Source organism: Amia ocellicauda, chromosome 3 (assembly GCF_036373705.1).
Source record: "Amia ocellicauda isolate fAmiCal2 chromosome 3, fAmiCal2.hap1, whole genome shotgun sequence".
In the NCBI taxonomy this organism is placed as follows: Eukaryota; Metazoa; Chordata; class Actinopteri; order Amiiformes; family Amiidae; genus Amia; species Amia ocellicauda.
In genome coordinates this window covers 11,290,263-11,317,768 of record NC_089852.1, presented here as the reverse complement: position 1 = coordinate 11,317,768, position 27,506 = coordinate 11,290,263, and the positions used below count along the sequence as shown (strand labels likewise).

General features: G+C 38.4%; 2 protein-coding genes and 1 long non-coding RNA gene across 3 annotated transcripts in view; 2 read left to right on the top strand and 1 right to left on the bottom strand.

The window, feature by feature from the left end:
* Positions 1 to 1,306: 1,306 nt before the first annotated feature.
* On the top strand, positions 1,307 to 12,341 carry edem1 (ER degradation enhancer, mannosidase alpha-like 1). The gene is made up of 12 exons (XM_066698139.1): positions 1,307 to 1,893; positions 2,787 to 2,859; positions 4,339 to 4,442; positions 4,740 to 4,911; positions 6,430 to 6,613; positions 6,785 to 6,959; positions 7,438 to 7,558; positions 7,865 to 8,035; positions 8,371 to 8,444; positions 8,588 to 8,684; positions 10,027 to 10,194; positions 11,273 to 12,341. The coding sequence occupies exons 1-12, from the start codon at positions 1,430 to 1,432 to the stop codon at positions 11,360 to 11,362; spliced, it is 1,893 nt and encodes a 630-aa protein (XP_066554236.1). The 5' UTR covers positions 1,307 to 1,429; the 3' UTR covers positions 11,363 to 12,341.
* A 3,190-nt stretch (positions 12,342 to 15,531) lies between these two features.
* Positions 15,532 to 27,506, bottom strand: part of gnat1 (guanine nucleotide binding protein (G protein), alpha transducing activity polypeptide 1) — a 16,089-nt gene continuing 4,114 nt past the window's right edge. The window contains exons 2-9 of the mRNA XM_066698138.1: positions 21,298 to 21,340; positions 20,821 to 20,962; positions 19,943 to 20,100; positions 19,545 to 19,673; positions 19,156 to 19,285; positions 18,712 to 18,865; positions 17,026 to 17,234; positions 15,532 to 16,574 (exon numbers count right to left, since the gene is read on the bottom strand). Coding sequence (XP_066554235.1) covers positions 17,044 to 17,234; positions 18,712 to 18,865; positions 19,156 to 19,285; positions 19,545 to 19,673; positions 19,943 to 20,100; positions 20,821 to 20,962; positions 21,298 to 21,340 — 947 coding nt within the window. The 3' untranslated portion in view covers positions 15,532 to 16,574; positions 17,026 to 17,043. The remainder of the gene's footprint in view (positions 16,575 to 17,025; positions 17,235 to 18,711; positions 18,866 to 19,155; positions 19,286 to 19,544; positions 19,674 to 19,942; positions 20,101 to 20,820; positions 20,963 to 21,297; positions 21,341 to 27,506) is intronic.
* Positions 21,349 to 27,506, top strand: part of LOC136736759 (uncharacterized) — a 23,604-nt gene continuing 17,446 nt past the window's right edge. The window contains exon 1 of the long non-coding RNA XR_010811819.1: positions 21,349 to 22,091. This is a non-coding gene — a long non-coding RNA (uncharacterized LOC136736759). The remainder of the gene's footprint in view (positions 22,092 to 27,506) is intronic.

Genomic DNA, 27,506 nt, shown 5'->3' with positions numbered 1-27,506 from the left:
GCTGCCAAGATTGTATCTGCAAATTTGACAAGTTTGCTAACTATCCCAGAGTCCAGATCATTAATATAGATTTGAAAAAGCAAAGGCCCTAGTACTGATCCCTGTGGAACTCCACTAACAACCTCACTCCAGTTAGAAGCAACTCCTCTAATTGACACCCTCTGTTTCCTATACATCAACCAGTTCATAATCCATCTACTTACATTACCCTCAATGCCTACAGCTTCCAATCTGAGGATCAGTCTTTGGTGTGGGAGCTTATCAAAAGCTTTCTGAAAATCTAAGTATATCATATCATATGCTTTCACATGATCTACAGCTGTAGTTGCATGGTAGCAATTAATCTATTCCAATTGAAATTAAAAAGATTTTATCCTGACCGTCAATGGTAGTTAAATCATCATTGGTAAGCATAGTTCATAGAGTTGCAAAATGAGCTACAAGAAGAAAAGTTTTACTCCCAAGAAAATATACCTGTTGAGGAACTCTTGAGAAGCAATTTCAATTTCAAACACTTAAAGGAAATAATGTCATGATAAAGAGACTTAGTTTAGAGTACAATAATAGTGTCTGTAATAGTCAGCTTCCTTCAACACAATTTACCACAGGGCCCCCTTATATAACCAAACTTTCTGAGATGTTTTAACTGCTGAGAAATGTGATCGAACCAGTTGTTGCATTTCTGTCATTCCAAGTTTCTCAGCTTTACTTGAAAAAAAAATCGAAAAAACCCACAAACTAAACAAAAAATCCGCAAAACCCATAAGTTAAAGAAATATAGGCTATTCCAATGTGTTATACATGTATATATCCAAAAATAATAATTATATCGATTCTTTAAAGATATTATTTTAATATGTTTGCATATATAAATTAAGTACATTACCGTCAGCTCACTTATGAAAGTATTTTTATCATTACAATTTAGAAGATATATTCTAGATGTATGTTGAAGCAAAGCACAATTGTTAGTTCAGGTACATTTTTGTAAACCAATGTACATGCATGAATCGAAAAAGGGCAAAGAAAATGTCCTGCTACGCCTGTTTACACTTGGGACTGTTTTATCAGCTTGCAACATGACTCTTCTGTTTATGAATGAAGAGATTGCCACGACACTTGTTTCATTCCTTGAGACGGACATGTCTTGGGTCCTATGAGGAAGTGTCGTGGGATTGCCAGGACGTGGTGACTAGCCATCTAAACCGCCAATCAGATGACAGAAGGGAGGCGGGATTTGTACAGGAAATGTGACCAGCCAACTAAACCTCCAATCAGATGTGGGGGGAGGCGGGGTTTGTGTTTGTTGACAGGAACAGTGTGAGACAATCGTGGGGTCAAGGGGGAAGCGCAGCGACACAACTTTTTGTTTCTTTTAAAACCAGTTAAATCGGTGAATTATGATTTTACAGGCCGGGCCAGAGCAAACATGCAATGGAGGTCGATAGTACTTGGTCTGCTCTTGTTGAGACTGGCCCTAAGCTGTGTACTGTGGTTCGCGTTTGGATTGGGACCTAGCTGGGGGTTTTATCAGAACTTCCCCATACATTTCAATTTCAATTCGCAGAAAGTGGACACTTTCAAAGACGGCGAGACAGCGGAATCTCGGACTGTGTGGCTGAAGCAGCAACATGGGATCGGATGTGAAAGTAAAGGGACGTGTCCGAAGAGCAGTGACAATGCACAGAAAACCCCCTATAATGTATTTAAGGGCAGCGGGGACGATTACGCCAAAAAATACAGTTCCTTCCCACAGCCACTGAAGGCGAAGATGAAGGGTATGGCCAAGGAGATGTTTTATTTTGGGTATGACAATTACATGAAATACGCGTTTCCCGAAGACGAGCTCAACCCAATAGACTGCGAGGGTAGAGGACCCGACGTGCTTGACCCGTAAGTGCACTGTCACACTATGACATCATGTGTTGGTGATTGTGATTGAGTTTTAATTGTCATGTTTCGTGTCAGTACTGTGAAGGGTCTAGGTGATGCAGCTGTAAAACCTTACACAACAGGTTTGATCGATAAATAAATAGTTGGTCTTCACTTCATATTTTCCATGTACGCATCCACAGGTTAACTCCTTTCACCATTTCAACGTGATGGGTTTAACCTCCATAACTCCGTATTTCAATGTACATAGCAGTTGAGTTTAAAGTTAAGCACAAATGGCACATTCAGTAAATATCAAGTCATCTGTCATGTCCTGTAGAGGCGAAAAAAACAAAACCATAATGTTACCTGCTCAAATTAATTATTTGCATTCTCTTGTGAAATCAGATTGATATCTACCAAAGTGTCTTTTGTATCTGTTAAAACATTAAATCAGGTTCTATTATTATAGTATTACATATTTGTTTTAGTGAGGTTTATTTTAACGACATAAACTTTGTTCTTAAGCTAAAACAATATAGAACTAAACTGTTTTTAATAGGTATTTATTAGTATATTTGTTTTTGTATTAAATTACTTGGTATGTATAGATTTTATTTTATTATTAATAAATGAATGTTATTTTGATTTACAATATATCCAGAGACTTTTTATTCTGCGTTATCAGCACTTCAAAAAAGTGAAATGTTGCTCTGGATGGGTTTTCTCCCCCTCCTGTATGTATGTAATGTCAGTATGTCATTGATTACTTTTAGCATATGACATAATGAGCCATTAAAGTATTACTGGACTCAGCACGTTCAGTAATTATAGGTGTGGTTGGGATCTTGAAAAGTGTATCTCTTGTGAACTGTATTGTAATGAAAAAATGCTTGGATGCCTTCTTGTTGCAGGTCCAACATCAATATCAACGATGTCTTGGGGAACTACTCTTTGACACTTATTGATACGCTTGATACATTGTTGGTGAGTATTCCACAGTTCTCGCTTGACAATATTCAGCACAAGATTTGTTACACATGAAAGGCTGTAGCCTAGGTCTCGTATCCACACACATACAATGGTTAGTTCTCATAACAGATGGATAAACCTAACTCCATCATTCCCAACAGAGTTCTGAGAACCACCCAGGACTGTTACCATGTTTCCTGATTTCACTGCCGGCCCGTATAATCCTGTCACTATGAGACATTGAGTCCAATGGTTTATCCATGTTGTTGAGCTCATTAGTCTTTATATCAGCTCAAGCAATACCTACCTGTTCTTGCTGGACTGATATCAACACTAAACCATTAATAACAGATACTCTTCTCATCAACATGGGCAGATTTTTTTTCTTTTCTCTGAGATGCAGCTAATTATATTCTTAGCTTTCAAATTCCCTATTTGGTGTGCGTCAACACAGCCATTAGCAGTGTTTTACAGTGTTGCTTCCAGAGCTCTATATCCACAAACATACGAATGTAATGATATAAACAGCAGCTGATGATGAGATGGAAGGGCAGTGTGGGTGTGACTGAATGGCCCTTTTATCAAAAACAGATGTCCCATGAGTAAATTTTACCGTATACCAGCAGACTTTATCAAATTATTTTAATGTTTTTATTTTATGTAAATGCAGGTTGATTTAAAAATAGTTGCTAACTCTATACTTTGGACTGCATGCCTCACAACAACACACACATACATGCACACACACACACACAGGCGCACACAAACACTAAAGTTTGAGGCCTTTAAACTGAGTGCAAATATATATATAATATAAATGCTTAATTTGAGTCAGTTCAGTTCAAGTGAAATATTCAGTTTAAAGTCAGTGGTTTCAACTGTCAATGAACACCTGCTTCAAGAATCAGCTGTTAAGAAGGATCTGAACACAGAAGAGCCATCTTTCGCTTGTTCATTTCTGCTTGATAAAAAACGCATCTTGGAGCTTAATAGTATAGATGCTTATCTCAGTTTCTGTAGTGAAACCCAGAGGATTCTTTTGCTTTCTCAAAATCTTTACAATAAGTGATTACAGGGCTGATTAGCTCACAATACATTTTCAGCCAAACTCACAGAGGTATTTGAATTCTGAGGTCTTTTGTTTCAATTAAACCCCTATGTTTTTTAAGAGGATTACATTGTCTATACATCTGTCTGCCTGTCTATCTATCTATCCATCTGTCAGTCTATGGATTAAAAACATGTATGGTGTTTTACATAATAAAGTATTTTGATGTCTTTACCTTTGCTTACCTGCCATTTACAAAGCTATTGAATGAATGCAAATATAATCAAGGATAACATCGGCTTAATCATCCATAATCTACAATAAACCATGACATTTGTTTGGATAGTAAAGAAGCAAGGCTTTTAAGAACATCAAGCATTTTGAACGATTTGTGAATTTACTCCCCTCAGATTCACAGACCTGTAATATTTTCCCTTCTCTCCCAGGTAATGGGGAATGTTTCTGAGTTCCATAGAGCAGTGAAGCTTGTGATTGATACTGTCTCATTTGATAAAGATTCAACCGTGCAAGTGTTTGAAGCTAATATAAGGTAGGTTTCATTCAGAAAATTCAAATTCAGGCCGTTCAAATGTTTTTTTCCCCTTGTTTTACATTATTTAAGTTCAAGTCAAATACCTGATAAGTTACACAGATGTGTTGACGTAAAACACAGACTGCATTAAGGCTTGACATTGCTTCTGTTGCTTAAAAATAATGGTTGTGGCCTTGCCCCAAAGGTGAATCATGGGATGCTGCTTTACAGTCAAATCAAATGGGAAACTCCCTTCATCAAGATGTATTCTGCTTGTAGTCATCCTAGTGTTTTTCATGATTCCCGTCTGTACAGGATTCTTGGCAGCCTGATCTCTGCACACATCCTCCTGACTGATGCCAAACAGCCATTCGGAAACGTGGGACTTGAGGATTATGACAACGAGCTCCTGCACCTTGCTCATGATCTCGCAGTCCGGCTCCTGCCAGCGTTTGAGAATACCAGCACAGGGATCCCCTATCCACGGGTTAGTGATTACTGGGCTGCTCAAAATGCATAATCTCTGAAGCCTGACTTCTATAAGAAAATAGTTATTGAACCTTTAGCTGTTGTCTCTGCTGCTGTTAATTGTTTTTGGATTATTTTCCCTTAGCAAATTGTGATAGTAGAGAAATGGTAATTTAAGCAATGATTCAAAATACTACATTGTTTCCCACTACATTAAACTAAACCTTGTTAGCATTATAATTATTGACAATACTGTATTTTGTAAAGTTATATTAAACTCCATCAGGAACCTGTCTGCTTCAATGCATTTAGGGGTGTGGTCCTGGTCAAGACAATCTCCTGAACTCCAAACTGAATGTCTGAATGGGAAAGAAAGGTGATTTAAGCACTTTTGAACGTGGCATGGTTGTTGGTGCCAGACGGGCCGGTCTGAGTATTTCACAATCTGCTCAGTTACTGGGATTTTCACACACAACCATTTCTAGGGTTTACAAAGAATGGTGTGAAAAGGGAAAAACATCCAGTATGCGGCAGTCCTGTGGGCAAAAATGCCTTGTTGATGCTAGAGGTCAGAGGAGAATTGGCCGACTGATTCAAGCTGATAGAAGAGCAACTTTGACTGAAATAACCACTCGTTACAACCGAGGTATGCAGCAAAGCATTTGTGAAGCCACAACACGTACAACCTTGAGGCGGATGGGCTACAACAGCAGAAGACCCCACCGGGTACCACTCATCTCCACTACAAATAGGAAAAAGAGGCTACAATTTGCACAAGCTCACCAAAATTGGACATGGAAATGTTGCCTGGTCTGATGAGTCTCGATTTCTGTTGAGACATTCAGATGGTAGAGTCAGAATTTGGCGTAAACAGAATGAGAACATGGATCCATCATGCCTTGTTACCACTGTGCAGGCTGGTGGTGGTGGTGTAATGGTGTGGGGGATGTTTTCTTGGCACACTTTAGGCCCCTTAGTGCCAATTGGGCATCGTTTAAATGCCACGGCCTACCTGAGCATTGTTTCTGACCATGTCCATCCCTTTATGACCACCATGTACCCATCCTCTGATGGCTACTTCCAGCAGGATAATGCACCATGTCACAAAGGTGGAATCATTTCAAATTGGTTTCTTGAACATGACAATGAGTTCACTGTACTAAACTGGCCCCCACAGTCACCAGATCTCAACCCAATAGAGCATCTTTGGTATGTGGTGGAACGGGAGCTTCGTGCCCTGGATGTGCATCCCACAAATCTCCATCAACTGCAAGATGCTATCCTATCAATATGGGCCAACATTTCTAAAGAATGCTTTCAGCACCTTGTTGAATCAATGCCACGTAGAATTAAGGCAGTTCTGAAGGCGAAAGGGGGTCAAACACAGTATTAGTATGGTGTTCCTAATAATCCTTTAGGTGAGTGTATATGTGTGGCATCTTTCTAAAAACACCAGGGGAATTTGTTTTGCTAATTGTGAGGTGGCCTTATCCTTTGTACTGTATTAATGTATGTTTGCCTGCTTCCCTTGTCAAAGGTCAACCTGAAGAATGGAGTTCCTCCCAACAGCATCAATGAGACTTGCACAGCTGGCGCTGGATCCTTATTGGTGGAGTTTGGGATTCTCAGCCGCCTGCTTGGCGACTCAACTTTCGAGTGGGTGGCCAGAAGGGCAGTCAAAGCTCTCTGGGACCTCAGAAGCAACGAGACAGGCCTGCTAGGTAAATCTACCAAATCTATGAGTACAGAATGCAGCTACGTTTAACCATTCAGCCAATCGTTGTTTTAAGCAATACATAATTTACTAGGTCTTCAGGAGAGTAAAGCAAATTGTTGCACTGGTTTGAGCAAAGGGCTAATAGTGTGTATCTCTGTTTTTATCTTCAATGAAGGCAATGTGATTAACATCCAGACTGGTCAGTGGGTTAGCAAGCAGAGTGGGCTAGGAGCTGGCATGGACTCCTTCTACGAGTATCTGCTCAAGTCTTACATTCTGTTTGGAGACAAAGAAGACTACAAGATGTTTAAAGCTGCTTATGAGAGTATTCAAAACCATCTGAGAAGAGGGTATGTCCACATGAACAACAAAAAAATGTTTCTTCACTTCTCGTTCCATTATTATTTATTTATACTCTGTATATTCAATGTATAGAGTTGTGGAGTGCTTAGGGTACTGAAAGCTTACTGGTGCCAAACATACAACAACCTATTCATCATGTTATTGGAATTTAAAGAAAAAAAAATCACCGTATTCACAAAAAATGTATTTGCACAGTTTATTTATTAAAATTGATAAAATCAATTCAGTATGAGTATAAAATATGCAGGGGGGACATTTTTGTATATGTACAATCTTTACAGTTCACAAATTAAGATAGAGACTTATGTATTATTTATTAGGGTTGTGTGAATCAAAAGAGGAAAAGTTCCTGTAAGCAAATTAAACATGTCCAGGATGTGATATTCACAGGTCAAATGGTGCCTATTGACAGTACTGTTCTGTGTAGTCTTAGTATTTGTTCCTCTTCTTTGCATTGGTGTTTAGGCGGGAATCGTGCAATGAAGGAGAGGGGGATCCTCCACTGTATGTCAATGTGAACATGTTTAATGGACAGATAATGAACACCTGGATAGACTCTCTTCAGGCCTTTTTCCCAGGTCTACAGGTATAACCGTTCATTTATTTTGGTCCATGATGGGAAGTTCTGTTGTGATGGCTGACTGCTCTTTAGACTGCAATTCTGCGGCTTTTAAATTAAATCAAATCAAATCAAATCCTCTTATTCAAAGCATGTTGTGCTTCAGTTAATCAAATATGTGTTTCACTGTGTGGTAATTACAAAATAACCTGTTTGATGTGAAGAGCATAGCTGCTAATCACAGAAGCAGTGACCAAAATACTGCGTGAGATACTGTAAAAAGTCAGCGAGGTTTGCCCTGCAGTTGATAAGTTTTGCTTAATTGACTTCCAGGTGTTAAACGGAGATGTAGAAAATGCAATTTGCCTACATGCCTTTTATTACGCGATATGGAAGCGCTTTGGTGCCCTGCCAGAGAGGTACAACTGGCAGCTGCAGGCACCAGATGTCCTCTTCTATCCACTAAGACCCGAATTGGTGGAGTCAACCTATCTGCTATATCAGGTACAGAGTGATCTTGTCCTTACTAGTAATAGTTGACAGTTGTTAAGTATAGAATTCTTCAATTGTCTTTGCTTAGCAGTTGTCTCTATATGGAAAATGTTTATTTCTAATGACTAGACACTGGCATTCACCACCCCGACCTTAGTGTTAATTCGCCTGTAGATTAAGCGCACATAGCATCTCAAATGTCATATGCAGCAATAGAAAATATGAGATCTCTAATGCAGCTTAAATTTCACACTGTAGAATTAATGAATGCCTTGAGTCTGGATCCAGACATTATCATGACCAGTAGAACTTGTTTCCAGTTTCTTAAACATGTCCTTGTTCCCCAGGCCACCAAGAATCCTTTTTACCTGCATGTAGGAATGGACATCCTGCAAAGCCTTGAAAAGTATACCAAAGTCAGGTAAGTGCTCAAAACTTCTCGACAGAATTCGAAAGTATTGAACGGAGTGTGTACGGGGAGATGTGCCTTTGTTGTAGGTAGTGTGCAGTTTGTGTTGAAGCTGCAGGCTGAATGTCCTGCTGAGCTGTGGATGTTTTCCTCAGATGTGGGTATGCCACACTTCATCACGTGGTGGACAAGTCCAAAGAGGATCGGATGGAGAGCTTTTTTCTCAGCGAGACGTGCAAATACTTGTTTCTGGTATGTACATCATTTTCTCATCTGATCAAGGTTTTGTCTCTATGAATGCTCTTCATTAACCGTACAAGAGACTATTGACATATTTCTAAAAACATCCAGAATAAGTGTGCGTGTGCGTTAGAACACCCCAATTTTTCCAGTTTTTATTGAAATCTAAGCAGTTCAAGTCCAGTGAATAACCTGAAATGGTACAAAGGTAAGCAGTAAACTGACAGAGGTTAATTTAAATTTTGGAGTTATATATTGTGTTACTACATCCTCTTAAGCATTATTTGGGGGTGGGGGCTCATTCAGACAGTCGCAGATCACTCAGTTTCGATCGGATTTCTTTGCAAATAGGCTTGTTTGGTTCAGAACAACCTAACGATGAATCCAGTATATATTATTTAATGTTCTTTCAAACACAGAGAAGTTCAGATCCAATTATGTAAAATTGTTGTGTATTAGTACACTATAAACAGAGTTTTCCATCTTGACATTTTGAGCTCTCTACGGGTGTGTGTTGCTTCTACCAAAACGTGGATGGTCTTGTTTTGATCAGCAGACTGTCTGGTTCACTAATATGTTATAATTGTTCATATTTCCTAAGATTTTGTATTCCTACTTAGACCAAGTATCCCCCCACCCCCCACATGGGGAGGGGGGGTATAAAAAACATTTTTTTCACATCAGGCAATGCTTTACATCGTTAGAAAGCTTTCATGGGATACCAAACATTTGGCAAACAATACAACAGTTAAGAGTACACATGGGATTAAAGAGAAACACACAGATTTGGTGCCCTTTTAAGGGTACCAGAGGGGATTGTCAGTTTAAGGGGTTACATTTTGTTAAACAAATCAACTCCATGATTCCTTTTTTTATCTCCAATTGTTTATTTGTTCTATGCTTTAATTTCAGAGTACATTGAGACATTAAACTGCGTACATTAAAAAAAAAGGAAAAATTGAGGTGTTCTAAAACTTTTGACCTGTTGTGTGTGTGTGTGTATATAAATAATACATAAAATATATAATACTATGAAATGAATAGTCTTTGCTTAACTGTCTCTGAAGACATTTCCCTTTAAAAAAATAGTTTCCTAACCTAGATATATTTTCCCAAGTAACAATGAATGCAGCATATTAGATGTCCATTTTAATTGTAACATGCTTTTAAGCAGCTCAGTGTGGGAAGAATACCAATTCAAAAGAAAAACAAATCAAATCACCTGACGTTGGTAGCTATTACTCTCTAGACACTTATGCAAGTGCTCACTGCTAAGTTTTACACGTTTGAAAACGTAACAATTTGACGGAACATTACGTTGTCTTTTAAAAATTTATAATGTTTTGTATTTTAGCTGTTTGATGAAGACAACCCTTTGCACAAGTCTGAGAATAAATACATCTTCACCACTGAGGGCCATGTTGTACCAATAGACAAGCGCTTCAGAGAGAAGGCGTGGAAGGATTTCTTCCCTAGGGAGGAAGGCCTGCAGCCAAACATCTCTCCAGCAAACTCAAGCAACGTAAGACTGGGACGACACTGTTTATTATTGTTGGAAAGAATTCTAGGGACAGGAGTTTGTCAAATGAATTCACACTGAGACACTGCGTTTGGTTAGGACCACAAGGCCTATTGATTCCCAGAAGCAAAAACAGCCAGTAATACAGTTACACAGTTTGTATAATATTGAAGTTCTGGGAAAGTTTCATAACTTGCTTACATCTTATACTAGAAACCTTGATCTTGTCCCAAGATATAGAAGTTGCTCAGTACTTAGTTTCTCAAATTTGGCAATAACAAAAGCTCACAAGATAATGAACAATAGCACAGTATACTCCTTGCACGTAAGCAGAATTAATCTCTTGCACACACAGATGAAAAGCAACAATTATATGTATTCAGAAAAGCATTGATCATATTAAAAGCAATGTTATACATATTAAAGAAAAGCATTGATAATTAATATTAACCCTTTGATCATGCAATGCCAAAGTTTAAAGGGTGTAACAGTGTATTTTTTCTTTTCTCGCACATCTAATAATTCCTCTATATTTCGTATTCTAATCATACCTGCTGTTTAAATGACTGCTACTTTTCATGACTACATTTTTGTTAGTTTAAATGCACCCTTGTGGAATTCTCCTCCCTCAACGTTAACAGTGCTCTCCAGCGGTCTCAGATCATACAACTGCATTCTTGTCATATGGTGATGCACTCGGTGCACTTTTGTCAGTCCTGTTTCTATGGTGTCCTGTTGTTGGACTCTTTGTCACCAGCTGTGGCCGCATATAGTGGAGTGAGTCATGGCTCTTTGTGATGTCTGCAAATTGGCTCGACTCATGGTCTTGACCCTTGGAAAATCTCAGACAATTGCAGTAAAGCTGCTACCTCCTGTGCATTGCTTAAATACTTTCTTATTTGGCACGTGCTTATTCTCTGTCATAGAGACTTGAGTGAACACTATATGATGAGACCTGGAATGCACAATATCTTGTCACATGTACATTGCATTGCCTAGGATTATGCTCAAAACCAATGTTTTATACATTATTTAAATATATATGTAATGCAGTTGTGTTTACTTTTTTGTTGGCCTCCAGTGTGACAGGATTCCAGATGAGCGGCGGTACGCGTTGCCTTTGAAAAGCGTTTACATGAGGCAGATCGATCATATGGTGGGACTGCTCTGAGGACCTCCTCCTCGGGCGCTAGCTTACTGGGATGCTACTGTGGCCAAGGGGTGCTTTGACTCTGCAGGCAGGTCTGGGAGGAGGCCTGTACTAACACTAGTGCTGTGGGGGGAGAGGGGAATGACACCGCACCTCCCTGAAACTGAGGAATGTTTAAGGTATTCAAAAAACGGGTTTCCAATACAGTTTTTCTTTTCTTTTTTTTTTTTTTGAGTAGTAAAGAGGTGAAGGCTTTTTTTTAATATCACTATAGTCAAGGTTATTTACAGAACATCACTTTTTGTGGAAAATTTAAATTTGTAAGAATAAGCTTACAATTTATTATTCATCATTAATTAATTATTCATTATGTCTGTTGTTTCTGTCGAACATAATGAATATTCTGTTTTTTATTTTTCTAGAATTAACCTTACAGTATGCAACCTTTTATTTATGTCCCTTTTCTCTATGAAAGCCATATATTAAATGTATGTTGGTAAAGATCATACCTGGTGAGGCATTACCATCCTAGCCTCCAATGGCAAGGTCATTCTTAAGTAAGTTGTCGGGAATGGTTTGCATAGTGCAAAATAGGTTGTCAATCTGATTTTACTGAACAATAGAACTTCACTTCAATATCATGATTTGCAGTCAAAATACTTTGACGCCTTTTTGTTTATGTCATAGTGTTAAAGAAGCAGTTTAAGTTACTGTTTTAATTGAACATTTCCACTTTTATTATTGTACTGGAACAGTAGTCTTAAAGTGCAATGCTTTAAACAACTAAAGAACTACTTTTTCCATTTGTCTTCCATTTTCACCTCAGAAATGTAAAGGTGTTCATGGGCTTCCACTGACCTTTCATTATTTGAATTATTGCTTCCGTTTGATATTTCTCTCAAAGAAGGAAAGATCATGAACGGCATTTTATATGCTAAATCTTTCAGACTGGTGATGTTGACTTAATATGAGAATAAAATGCATTGTATTGAATATTTAATTAATTGTATTCACTTCTCTCTCGGGATTTGCAGCCTACATTTGCACAGATTGCTTGATGACACTGCACATGTATTGGGCAAAAAGTAAGAAACCGACATGGTTGTTCTTTTAGAAAGCTGAGGCTCTTAAGATGAGTGTGACTGTAATGTAGATGATTTATCTGACTTTTTTGAAAACACATTGTTTTATATGAGCATCTCAGGAATTACTTGAGAATTATCATTTAGGTTATTAACTTGTGAAATGGTGTCAGTATTTGGTTTTAAATTCCTGAAGTGGTAGGCCTCATATATTAAACTGAACTAGAACATTATTGAAGGCAAGATTATTATTATTTTTTCCAATCTTAGTGACATACTAGATACACATAGGTGTTTCATAATACAGAAGTGCAATGTAGGTTCCTTAAAAAAAACAGTTTTTAAATTAGTATTAGGAATAAAATATATATTTTGTCTACTTCTGTTATTTTACAAGTCTGTGTTTCAGTGATATGAAGGCTGATCTGATGACAAAGTTAAGTCAGTGGTGCACAGAAACCTATTTTTTGCACCTTAATCCAGGCAGGTCTAAAGACTAGATTTTTTAATTGAGAGCAGTTTTTATAGTTGCTGCAGGGTAACACAGTTCAGTGCCATAGAAGTTGATCTGCAGATTTGAGGCTTTACATTTTTTTTAAATCATAATTCTTATTTTTTTAACTTGTTTATAATTGAGTATTTGTTCAAGATGGGGGAACAAAATTATGTCTCTAAAGAGTAATTTTTACTTCTAGTGCTTCTATGTAAAATCTTGAATACCAACAAACTGGCCTTAACTTTCTCTGTGCGATCCTTGGGTGTACTGTGGATATATATATATATATAATATATATATATATAATGTTTGTGTACAGTATATGTAAGATCTGGGATTGGGAATAACTGGTATTTTATTTATATATATATATATATATATATATATATATAATATATAATATATATATATATATATATATATATATATATATATAATATATATATATATACACACACACAAACATACATATACACACACAAATATATACATAGTATGTATGTATGTATGTGTGTGTGTGTGTGTATATATGTATGTATATATGTATGTATATATAATACCAGATATTCCCAATCCCAGATTTTATGTATACTGTTGGAAGATTGCAGCACTATCTTCTTTTTGACCAATTTGTCAATTCACTTAGGTAATTAAGGAGCTAAAACTACCAAAAAACTACACGAGGAGATGGAAACTCTGCTGTTTGATAACTCTAGCTATAGTCTTTCACTCTCTTTTATTAGGATTTAACAAGTTAGTATATCATTGTAAGGTTTTTTTTAGGAAACCATGCTTTAAAACGCAATAATTGCGTTCTCTTATTCAGCATTTTTCTCTGGGGTGTATTTATTGTGTCCTGGTACAGTAATTTTAAATGTGTTGCCAATAGAATTAATTTGCTTGGCTTGATTGGTGTCATAGTCTTCCACGATCCCAATGGGTGAATACACAAACAACAAAATGTTAAAGGAGGCAACAAAGGGAGAACTCCAAAACTCAGGGAATACAAAATTTCAACAGGAGTCTCTCTATTTCAGTGACTTATGCTGTATTTCTAATATTGCTCTTCTTGCCTCAAATAATAGATCTATTATGTTTTCATGTAGAACCAATATATGAAACTTGGAGATAACCATTGAACAAAGCTTCATATTGCATGTTCAGAAACCAGACAGGATGCCTATTAAATTGATTTAAAGTGTATGACAGTTTTCTTAATACTTTCTTTCTGTCCTAAACTGAGATAAAATAATAAAGTGCTGACGTGTTAAGGGTTGTGCATATGGTCAAATAACACAATTCTATGGGCAACAGTGTGGAGTAGTGGTTAGGGCTCTGCACACTTGATTGGAGGGTTGTGGGCTCAATCCCAGGTGGAGGACACTGCTGTTGTACCCTTGAGTAAAGGACTGTACCTAGATTGCTCCAGTAAAAACCCAGCTGTATAAATGGGCAATTGTATGTAAAAATAATGTGATCTATTGTACCAATTGTAAGTTGCCCTGGATAAGGGCATCTGCTAAGAAATATGTGTATGTTTATGATATTTGTCTTTCTGATTAGAAGTAATGATACCCTCCAGAACTGGATCTCTTCATCTGATGTCTTAGGCAGGGTTAATATTTCCAAAAGAAATTGAATTGAACCCACAAGTCAAATCCTTAAACAGTAGTTTTCATAGATGTCTTTAAATGATTCATTTCAATTACCTGGTCACCATGTTAAATTGGTTATGGTGGAATGACAAAAAATCTCAAGGAATATAATTTGTTATTTGTCTTTGAAGCCCATTGTCAAAATAGTTTAAATCTCCCTTTCAGTGCTTGATGCTGCTAAGTGTTAGCTGTACGGTAGCTAGGTGAGAAGGATCAATTTGAAGGGCACATACCATGCACATACACATTATCGCTTTCAATTTACCATAGACTATATGGAAAATAAACTGTATAGCCTTTATCTCCTTATTTCATGCAGGTTATTTGTTGCCGATGATGGATTTTGATTACGAAGCAAACTGTGGAAATGCATGAAATCTGGTATATTTACAGTTGCAAAATGCCTTTTTTTTTTTTTTTTTTTTTTTTTAAGAATGAAATTACAAGTGGGTATCAACATTTACCTAAAGTGCCATTCCTTAAAACCATTCTTTACTAAATTAAGGTTTGCTTGATTCTAAAGTGTTTACATTTTAGAATTATTTTTACAGGACATTTTTTACAGATCTTTTTCACTGTAAGAATGTTAAAAGATACCCTTTGTAAATGGGCCATTGTTCTTTTAATAAAAACTGTGACATTCCTAACATGACTGTCTCTGTTTTCATTATTGTGCTTCTTTGTCAAAGTGGTGATCATAAATTAGTGTATTGTTAAATTAAATAAGCATTTCCTCACCCCTGAATACATTTTGCCTTTATTGTGGCCAAACTTAAATGCATACAATATGAATTTTCCATTTGATAAAATTAATGATGTCATGTATTAATGGCACAAAATCTCCATTGGGGACATTGCATGATATAAATGGTGCCCTGTAGCATTTAACAGATTTGAAGAAGATGTGAGCAGAGATAGTGGCATTAAAAACCAGTCAGGTTCCGTTTGCTACGCAAGCATTCTTGACCAGATTTATTTAATCTCGGTGTCAACATTCAATACAACCTTCAATACAGTACAAAGTCTAAAGTGCTTATAGAACAAAGAATAAATGAACAAGTAATTAAGCATAACTTAATTCTTCACTTTTTCCATTATTCAGCTGCTCACAAGGTAACTGAACTGGGATGCGTCTGCCTTCTTTCTAAATAGTACTAATTCCAACCTGTTATTTAACTTAGTACTGAATGTTAATTTACAAAGTTGTAACCCACCTTAAAAGCTTGGGTTGTAACTTATCAGATATACACTAATTTCAGCTGAGCTGCAGGTTAAAATTAGTTTAACTAGTTTCAACTAGTAAAGCTCAACTTCATACCAGTTTATGTTCAGTTTTCAGAACTATGTGCTTTGCAAAAATGTTATATCATGAATGCATTTGACCTTTCACTTTGAGAAACTTTGAGTGCATGTGCAGGTGGTATTTACCCATAATTTTCCCTGCATTTAATATTCCAAAAGTCTACATTTATTGCATTTCCATTTACAAACAAAACTGTCCAATACAGACAATATGCACTATTTATTTTCCTGGAATGGACTAAATTCATGCCAGTACAGAGCAGTATCAATGACTTGCAGTAGAATATCATCTATGCACACCTGTTTGCTTTTCTCTCTGTGACTTCTGGGTTGTAGAGCTCCAACAATGATTTACAACTCCCATTCATTTTCTTTGCTTATAAATGTACTGCAGTGGCATATCTTTAATGTGAGGTCTGCGTTAAATGCCAAATGTATTTTACCTTCCACATTCTGGAGTCTACATAAACAAGTAGAAGCATATGAGTAATTATTTTATAATGAAGGGAATGAGTATTATAACTGATAACTTGTAACCTTTGCACTGGTTTCCAGACCAGACTCAAGAGCTGGATTTGGACTTGTCATGGCAGAGCTGGGTCCTTTATTCTTTGGGTGTGTTTTTTCCCAGGAATCTAAATGGATGAGTTGTTTTTCTTTAGGGATGTGAGGTTCGGGGTGGGTGAATCGCAGTACACCTGTGGAAATGGAACATAAAATGCACAATTAGTGATTGAGATGTATAGGGACACAGTGAAACAACTTGCACTCTCTAATTCTTTGATTTGACTTGGAAAAACAAAACATCTGACTTTTGTTCAGACAGATCTAAATCTACATCATTTTTAATAACATCTTTTTTTCCCTGCAACATCATCATAATAAAGCATGCATGCTGATCCTAATTGATTTGCTTTGTGCTCTTTAGGTAGATAAGCAAAAACTTAGTAACCAGATTACAATAAGCAGAAAGGCTTCCGAGGAGCTCATATAATAACTGAAGTTTTGACTCTTAGATTCAAATGCTTGATTTGCATTCAGGGAGTAATGCAGATGTTTTAATATGTCCCAAATAAAAGTCAATGGAGAGCTGAGATGCGGGCGGAAGGAGTAGGAAATATGCAGAGCTCAGGGGAGCCAGCAGTGTACCTGCTCAGAGATGGGCTCTTAGAAGAGACCGCAATCCTTCAGATTTTCTTTGATGATAATGTCGGTGACGGCGTCGAACACAAACTTGACATTTTCTGTGTCTGTGGCGCAGGTCATGTGGGAGTAGATTTCCTTGATGTCTCGCCGAAGGTTGAGATCGAGGAATTGCAGTTTGATGTAGTTGCCGGCATCTTCATAGGTGTTGGGGCCTAGAGAAGCAGGAAGAAGAGATGGAACATCGGAAACGTGACATGGATGGGCGTCCTTTAGCCTAACAGCTGTGTTGTGCTGCCCACCATGGGTGTGGCTGTTATGGCTGTTGTCATGGGACTCCCAAACCAATGGACTTGAGGAACTAACCTTCTACTCCTTCAGACTTTCCCGGGCCAGACTGACCATTATTATCCTAGGCTGCGTCCAAAACCGCATACTAGCGTACTAAATAGTATGTCAAAACAGTACACCACCACCAATACACAGTATGAATATAGTAGTATGTGAAAAGTACCCGGATGACATACTGCTTCTGTTTTGAAAATGAAGTCTGGGAGTACTGGACATTTTTCAATCGCATAAGGCCATATGGATAAAAGGGGGCGTGTCTGATGTGATAATTTCATATCTGAGAAATTGTCGGACAACTCCGTTTTCAAATGTAAGTAGTAAAAACTGTACAGATAGGCCAGCTATGTTAAGAATGATTTATATATGTGTAAATAAATAGTCATCCAATAATTGAAATTTACTGCGGTGTCTTTTGTTTACAGGAAGTCGTCATGAAACCGCAAAGGGAAAGTTCAACACAGCGTGATTTGATTACATAATTACTGTTTACAAATACGTGCATTCTGTTAATCTACAAGTTTAGATTAACAGTACATACTTCCGCAGTACATACTTCAGTGTGACTTTAGTGCACAGTATGTAGTATGTGGTTTTGGAAGCAGCGCTAAGCATTACAATTAATCATACTGTAGTGCTTGGGGTGAGGTCTCTAAGGAATCAGGCCACTTTCGACTCAGGCCGCTTTTCTCTGTGCACAGCGCACACACACGTTTTCATTAAAGCATGGCTATTTGTCTCAGTCCAATACACAGTCTCGACCTCAGTTGCAGTCAATAAAGCCTCTTGCAATGTGCTGGGGGATTTTAGTTGGATGCAGAGATCAGCGTTTTCTAACCCCTCGGTAAACTGCTCTGTCACTATCTGGTCCTGCAACTCTGACCCCACGCCTGGGTCCGCCATTGCAAAAAGGTGTTCGAGCTCCAGTGCAAATCTCTGCAGCGTCTCCCAGGGCTCTCTCCTCCTCGCTCTGAACCCCACTTTCAGTTCGCTGCTCATTGGCTCATTCTGTAGCACTCTGCCATTGCGGTCTGGGTTCACTTTCACCTCACGTAGCTTGTCAGGATATAGAGGGTAATACCTGTCAGTCACCACTTCTGACGTCATTGTAGCACATCCTATCTCTTTTATCCCCTCTCTCTGCGCTTCTCCCACCGGACCGCCTTTACCCATTAACCCCTTACAGTGGGTGGGACGCTACAATATCATGTTGGCATTTCTAAAACCCATGCTTCCTATGTGACACACTGTTTTATCAGTAAAAACTAATGGTCTCTTGGTCTTATATAGTATGCAGTGATCTCCTGTTCAATTTTATTCTCTCCAATAAGCAATTTTACTGACCATCATAATCGGGGAAGCACATGCTGAGGTGAGCCTTCTTGATCTTCTCGATGAAGACGTCCTTCTTGTTGAGGAAGAGCACAATGGAGGTGGTGGCAAAGTAGCGATGGTTGCAGATACTGTTGAACAGATGGAGACTCTCGTGCATTCGGTTCTGGGGGCAGAAGTAAGGAGCAGCAGGTGAGGACACTGCAGAAGATGGGCAACATTACAAACACAAAAAACAAAACAAGAAGGTAGAGAACAGGACTTAGGGGCTGAAAGAAACCTGCTGTAAATCTAAAATAGGGCCACAGCAGAGAATGCTTTTGAAATTAGTATTGCTGTGTTATTTTTAAGACTGACAGGGTTATTTTCAGACTGACGGGTATATAAACATTTGAAGGTGAAAATCTAGTCACAGACAATACAACAGTGAAAAAGAGGAATAAAGTATTTTCATACCACTTCATCATCCTCCACCAGCACCATGTCATAAGCGCTCAGAGCCGCGATGAAGATGATACAGGTGACTCCTTCAAAGCAGTGGATCCACTTCTTCCTCTCGGAGCGCTGACCACCCACATCAAACATCCTACAGGTTAAGGGAAAACAGAGTCACGAGTTCAGAGACCGGTCCACAAAGTGGGCTGATACTGGAGCTGCAGTTATCTGGTGTACTCCGTCATATATAGGTGGACATCCTCACAGCCCAGTAATTACCTGCCGTGCAGTGGGTCTTGGTCTTGGTTTATAAGGGTTTGGGTTATAGTCTTGACTGAGAAAAATATGTCCGAAGAGCTTATTTTAGTCCTATTATTTCCTGGAATAACTGCTACAATTGTTAGACTGACCTGAAGTGCAGATCCTTGAAGGAGAACTGGGTCTCAATGATACCAGTGGTCTTAACTCTTGATCGCAGTACATCTTGCTCAGTGGGTATATAGCCGGGCTGGATCAGTCTCTCCAGGTCGTTCAGATAACTAACAGAGAGAAAGGGAGACAAGGGCAGCAGTGAAACATATCTCCCATTCGAGGCAGCATTTGCAGCTGTGATTCTCAAAACTCAGACTAACCACTGAGTTACGAAAAAAAAACTAGAGTTGTTTTGTACTTTTGAAATCTATAATTTTTCCGTTACGTAGTGGAATGGATCTCTAAAAGGCTTCTTGTGCAGCTTGAGGAAGCTTCTATTCCCGAATAGATATTTTGAAATTTGTGTTACAAAAGGAGAGCTGAGCTGGGAACATACTATCCAGCAGAGTCATTGAGCTGGTACTCAGAAGCCCTGTCAAAGCAGGCCTGGATCCCAGAGTCTTTCCATAGGCGTATGATTATCTCGGACATCTCCTTTGGCATGGAGCCTTCCTCGATGGTGTCAGCTAGGTGCATCAGTTTACGGGCATCATCCTGCAGACAGGGGGCACAAAGGAGCACTGTCAAAGATGGGCCAGAAACCACCGCAGACTTTTATCAGAGCAGCTGCATGGTATTCTGGTCATTGACATGATCTACTTGTAATCTTGCACAAGAAAGTGCAGAGAAACCACAAGAGAAAGGTGGAAGCTGTACAATTGTCCTGGGTTTCCTTTCAGTATTTTACACATTTGCGGAGTGAGAGCACTTGCAGTTAACATTCAGTCTGTCTATTGATTTATTTTTGAAGCACTTTAAATTCCTTGTATTTACGATCCCCAAATATTATAAGCATAATTGATATTTGTTGAATACTGTTATATTTATTTATGTATTTTTCTGACAAAAACAAAAAACACATTTTCTGACAGGCACAAACATGTGGAAGACAAGGAATACGGTTTCATGAGGAATTGGAAAGATTAAGCAAAATAATAATTTACCATGCAAACTGTCACAAGCTTATATCCATCAAACCAGAATTGTACAGACAATCTTTATCATACAAGCTGAGAAGTCCAAGTGGCCAGCTACAGTATGTTGAATGGTAATGCACTGTGGAGTAGAATAACTTTCTAACTTGATAGAAGACAATAGTTGTCACTCAGGAGTTTTATGACTAAGATACTTTATTGCTATGTTAATGAGATGGCAAGATTGACTTATGGTTTCACTGATATCTTGAAAAGCCCTTTCTCCTGTCTCATACTGCACCTGTCTGGCTGTGTCTCCATAGCCAATGTTGAGGGTTGTCATCGCTTTAACGATGGCCATAATTGACTGGAGGGTGTTACTGTAGATAATCACAACAAACTCCATGCATTCTTCAAGCGAGTAACCATCTTTGTGGATAATTCTGGATGGAAATAAGTTGGGGGGTCAGAGTGGTTTATGTTATGGAAGAATATAACTGCATGAAGTTACCTTTAGTGCAATGTCATTTATAGGCTTTGATTTAACTCTTCTACTTCAGCATTTTCTAGTTTGAAAACAATTTGGTACAGCTGGTTTGCATATACAGAATTTAAACATACAGGTAAACTAAGCTGATGGTTTATTTGTATGTATTTATTGTTCCACATAGGGTTTGGAAAACATGCAATTATGTAGCAACAATACAATGAAGACATGTTTCTAATGCTATATCAAAAGCAAACAAACAAAAACAACAAAACAAAGAGGAACACTTACTTCATCTGCTTGACAATTGTGCTTTTCCCAGATTCACCAGCACCTGTAAAAAATATGCAACATGAAATAAGACAGAGAATGATGATAATGCCAATGTAATTAATGTACTGTGTGAATTTCTGTGACGGTGTCTCGGATTATAATGCTACATAATAAGAATAAACTATCATAACACATATTTATGACTGTTCAGCTTTGCTGTTTTGTGTGTGTGTACATGACGGAAATCTGCACACTTTGCAAAGTATGCTGTTTTTCCAAACGTACCCATGTACCATGTGAACATGTTAAGGCGTTTGATTGCACTCGTTGAACTAAAACTGCTTTGTTCATTTACAGATTATTAACGCGACGATTACAAGGCAGGCAGATTATTTAAGTATTTCTACATTAACTGTTTGACTTTGTTAATCATAATCACGTTCCTTTCACATCATTATTTCATAGTGTTTGAGTTATTTGCGAGTATTTTAATATAATAATAACAACAACAGATTATTACATGCAGGTGAAGGGCAATTTGTAGGGCAGCATGTTATACATAGAATTGCCACAGGGTGGCAACACCTACCTTTCCAAAATGTGTGAAGCAGTAAAAAAATACATTTCTAAATATTGGTAAAACATTCCTTTTTTTTTCTTTTTTTTGAAGTAATTAACATTTATTAGATGTGTGTACTTTTTTCAGACATTGATCTATTAAACACGGGCACACCTGTAAATAATCGACAATAGACCCCTCTCCCACGCCTCCTTTATGTTGTTGGAAAAGCAACCGTGAATTCGTCCTAAAGGTATTTACATCTTCCACTATCTTTTAAATGTATCATTTAAAACCACTTGAAATAGTATTATACAATGTTATGATGATTTAACGTCTGTTTAGTATTGTTGCATAGAAAAAAATGCAAGGGTTGTGAAATATTTATAAAGGTCGGAAAGAAAGTTATTTTTTTATTCTGCATTATAACAGAATCCGCAAACATAGACTACGGTACCATTACTCACATAATTTAATTGCAATTTATTTTGCGTGTTCTCAAGTAAAGTGCCAAGACCGTGGCAAAGAAGATCGGTTGTGTTTGATTTGGCACACTGAATACCTATCCTGTACACCAAATATTGATTTCTATGGATTTACAGCACATCTCCTGTCCCAGTTAACTCAATTCAATCAGCTGGATTTCTTTACAAATGTCTCTAGCCTGAATGCCATTGCAGCACATTCCCAAAATATATACATATTTAGTTTCATGAACAACATATATTAAACGACATAAATCTAAAAAATAACAATACATTACATTAAGGGTGTCAAGACTTATGACTTCAACTGCATGTAGGCGTATGGATGAAAACACAGTACAGGAACATTAATGCATGACATCATTTGCCTGCTGATAAAAGATTAGACAGTGCGGTGAGAGACTGAGCCAATCCCTAATTAATGTCCGCCGAAAGGCCACCTCGGTTGGGGCTGGAACAATATGTGGATTTCATGAGATGCCAAAGTGGTGCCATACTGAGCTGCTCTCTCTGACAATAGCCTTTGTGTTTTGGTTCCTTTATTAGAACATACAGTGAGGGAAAAAAGTATTTGATCCCCTGCTGATTTTGTACGTTTGCCCACTGAAAAATAAATGATCAGTCTATCATTTTAATGGTAGGTGTATTTTAACAGTGAGAGACAGACTAACAACAAAAAAATCCAGAAAAACGCATTTCAGAAAAGTTATAAATTGATTTGCATGTTAATGAGGGAAATAAGTATTTGATCCCCTATCAATCAGCAAGATTTCTGGCTCCCAGGTGTCTTTTATACAGGTAACGAGCTGAGATTAGGAGCACTCTCTTAAAGGGAGTGTTCCTAATCTCAGCTCGTTACCTGTATAAAAGACACCTGTCCACAGAAGCAATCAATCAATCAGATTCCAAACTCTCCACCATGGCCAAGACCAAAGAGCTGTCCAAGGATGTCAGGGACAAGATTGTAGACCTACACAAGGCTGGAATGGGCTACAAGACCATCGCCAAGCAGTTTAGTGAGAAGGTGACAACAGTTGGTACGATTATTCGCAAATGGAAGAAACACAAAATAACTGTCAGTCTCCCACGGTCTGGGGCTCCATGCAAGATCTCAACTCGTGGAGTTTCAATGATCATGAGAACGGTGAGGAATCAGCCCAGAACTACACGGGAGGATCTTGTTAATGATCTCAAGGCAGCTGGGACCATAGTCACCAAGAAAACAATTGGTAACACACTACGTTGTGAAGGACTGAAATCCTGCAGCGCCCGCAAGGTCCCCCTGCTCAAGCAAGCACATGTACAGGCCCGTCTGAACATCTGAATGATTCAGAGGAGAACTGGGTGAAAGTGTTGTGGTCAGATGAGACCAAAATCAAGCTCTTTGGTATCAACTCAACTCGCCATGTTGGAGGAGGAGGAATGACCCCAAGAACACCAGCCCCACCGTCAAACATGGAGGTGGAAACATTATGCTTTGGGGGTGTTTTTCTGCTAAGGGGACAGGACAACTGCACCGCATCAAAGGGACGATGGACGGGGCCATGTACCGTCAAATCTTGGGTGAGAACCTCCTTCCCTCAGCCAGGGCATTGAAAATGGGTCGTGGATGGGTATTCCAGCATGACAATGACCCAAAACACACAGCCAAGGCAACAAAGGAGTGGCTCAAGAAGAAGCACATTAAGGTCCTGGAGTGGCCTAGCCAGTCTCCAGACCTTAATCCCATAGAAAATCTGTGGAGGGAGCTGAAGGTTCGAATTGCCAAACGTCAGCCTCGAAACCTTAATGACTTGGAGAGGATCTGCAAAGAGGAGTGGGACAAAATCCCTCCTGAGATGTGTGCAAACCTGGTGGCAAACTACAAGAAATGTCTGACCTCTGTGATTGCCATCAAGGGTTTTGCCACCAAGTACTAAGTCGCAGGGGTCAAATACTTATTTCACTCATTAACATGCAAATCAATTTATAACTTTTTTGAAATGCGTTTTTCTGGATTTTTTTGTTGTTATTCTGTCTCTCACTGTTAAAATACAACTACCATTAAAATTATAGACTGATCATTTCTTTGTCAGTGGACAAACGTACAAAATCAGCAGGGGATCAAATACTTTTTTCCCTCACTGTAAGAACATCTGAAAGTGTACAGACGAGAGGAGGCCATTCGACCCATCGTGCTAGTTTGGTGTCCATTAGTAAGTGATCCAAGGATCCTATCCAGTCTATTTTTAAATGTTCCCAAATTTTTAGCTTCAACCACATCGCTGGGGAGTTTGTTCCAGATTGTGACTACTCTGTGTGTGAAGAAGTGTCTCCCGTTTTCCATCTTGAATGCCTTGAAGCCCAATTTCCATTTGTGTCCCCGGGTGCGTGTGTCCCTGCTGATCTGGAAAAGCTCCTCTGGTTTGATGTGGTCGATGCCTTTCATGATTTTGAAGACTTGAATCAAGTCCCCACGTAGTCTTCTCTGTTCCAGGGTGAAAAGGTTCAGGTCCCTCAGTCTCTCAGTAGGACATTCCCTTCAGACCTGGAATAAGTCTGGTTGCTCTCCTTTGAACTGCCTCTAGAGCAGCGATATCTGTCTTGAAGTGTGGAGCCCAGAACTGTACACAGTATCCAGATGAGCTCTAACTAGTGCATTGTACAGTCTTACATTACTTGGATAACTTAGTTATTAATGGACACCAAACGAGCACGATGGGTCAAATGGCCTCCTCTCATTTGTTCTTATGTACTTCCCTTGTTTTAAATTCTACACTTTTGACAATATACCCTAACATTCTGTTTGCCTTTTTTATTGCTTCCCCACATTCTTTGGATGGAGAAAGTGAGGCGTCCACATAGACTCCTAGGTCTTTCTCATGAGTTACTTCATCCAGTTCTATTCCTCCCATAGTGTAATTAAAGTGGACATTTTTGTTACCTGCATGTAATACCTTGCACTTGTCCACATTGAATTTCATCTGCCAGGTGTCGGCCCACAACTGAATATTATCTAAGTCCCTTTGAATAACCTGCCAAGATTGTATCTGCTGAGCCACCTATTTTAGTATCATCTGCAAATTTGACAAGTTTGCTAACTAACCCAGAGTCCAGATCATTAATATAGATTAGAAAAAGCAAAGGCCCTAGTACTGATCCCTGTGGAACTCCACTAACAACCTAACTCCAGTTAGAAGCAACTCCTCTAATCGACACCCTCTGTTTCCTATACATCAACCAGTTCATAATCCATTTACTTACATTACCCTGACTGCCTACAGTTTCCAATACAGCTTTTCCAGGATACCTACATTTTTCCCTTTATCTGTTTCACTTCCTCCTTTATTGACCTCTTGCTGTTGTAGTACTTAAAAGAAACTCTGCATTACTTTTAGCTCCAAGAGCTAATTTCCTTCTATTTCCCTCTTTGCATTCCTGATCGCTTTATTAAGATCTCTTTGCAGTTCAACATATTCTTTGTATTTTATTTAGTCTCTATCCCTTTTGTATGCACTATACAACATTTTCTTTCTATTGATATTTTTTTGCATACTTCTATTAAACCATTTTGGCCAATGTTTTTTGGTCCTCAATTTACAAATTTCTCCTGAGTCTCAAGTAGTATATTCTTAAAATATTACCATCCATTTTCAACTGAATCTGTATCCAGTGTGCTCCAGTCTAACTCTTATAAGTGCCGCCTCATACCTTCAAGGTTTGCTTTTCTATTGTGGGTGAGTTGGGGGGCACCTCGCCTCCCATTCAGAAGCTCTCTTGGTCTCATTTTCCATTTAATTAGCAGACTTAATCTGATAACAGGACGAAAGAAAGGCCACTTGAAGGAATATCATCTTCCCATAATGCCACTTGAATGATGTCACCTTCATGTGCAGCTAACCTATAGTATTTAGTGGTTTTCATCGCTCATGAGTCATGACAAGGGACCATTGTGACTTCAGTAGCTCAAGGGTGTTAGCTCTGCTGCATGTTCTTTTGATGGAACATGAATGAATGTGTCCACAGCATGTCAAACAATTGTTTTAAAAAATATATACTTTTACAATTAATTTCTGGATATGGAAGATTGACCTGGTTATTTCATTTCAAGATAATTGATAAAAGCAGTCCCAGACTGGATAACTGTTGGAGGCACTCTAATTGTCTCTTTGATAGGGAGTACTTTGCAGAGTAGGCAGACACAGAGACATTTTTTATTTGAAGTATTGCTATTGATTGATACTTTTCTCAATGGAATGGAAAAAACACAGCAACAACAGAAAACTTGCCTATGTTTGTATCTAGGGGGTTATCTGTAATTGTAGGCAACAGAAGTCCCACTCTTGTCCCACCAGTCTGCCCTGGGTTGTTTCAGACAGAGTATGGGATAAAAATGGGAACAGGATGCCAGTCTAGGGACAGCCTGGCCTGACTGGCACAATGAGGCCTGTGATCTGTCTCAAGGGCATCCTAAATAATGAGGGTCTTTCCCATCCTCGTGGCTTTGATGTTCCCTCTCTGTGCACGGCCACACACAATGTACACAGGAACAACACAGAAATTAAGATCCTCCAGCTTACTCATTCTGACCCAAAATGCTGGATCTGAGCTCAAAGTCCATCTTTCTGCTGTGTCGGCATTAGAAAAAAAAAAGCATTCAGTTTATGTAGTGGAAATTAGTGAGATGACATTATGTAGCAGAGCTTTGCGTTCCCATACGTGCTCATTGGGATAGAGCAATGAACAATGCACAATGTACGCCTGTCTTTGCTGCATATGTTGTTCTATTGTGCTCTGCAACTTGCATATTTATAGAACATCATTATAAACTTAATATACTTCTGGCAAATAGTTACATGATGAATTCAAAGTCTGTCATCACTGGTTATTAAATTGTGAAGCTCTATTAAACCATTTTTTTGCATCCTAGCAAAAGTTTGTGCCATCTTGCCCTCTTGTGGGGAAATTTTCCTGTATATTTATTTATACACATTAACAGTGTATTTACAGATCTGCAACCATAACTCTATAGCATATTTAATGTAAAACGGAAATAAAAGAATACACTGTATCAGAAGTATAGGCAAAATAAATGGTTTACCCTAAAATAATAAAAATTACTACTAACTACTAGTAACTTTGTTATTGAAAGTTAATCTGAGGCTACAAACTGGGTGTAAAGTACAAAATACTTCATAGGGAAC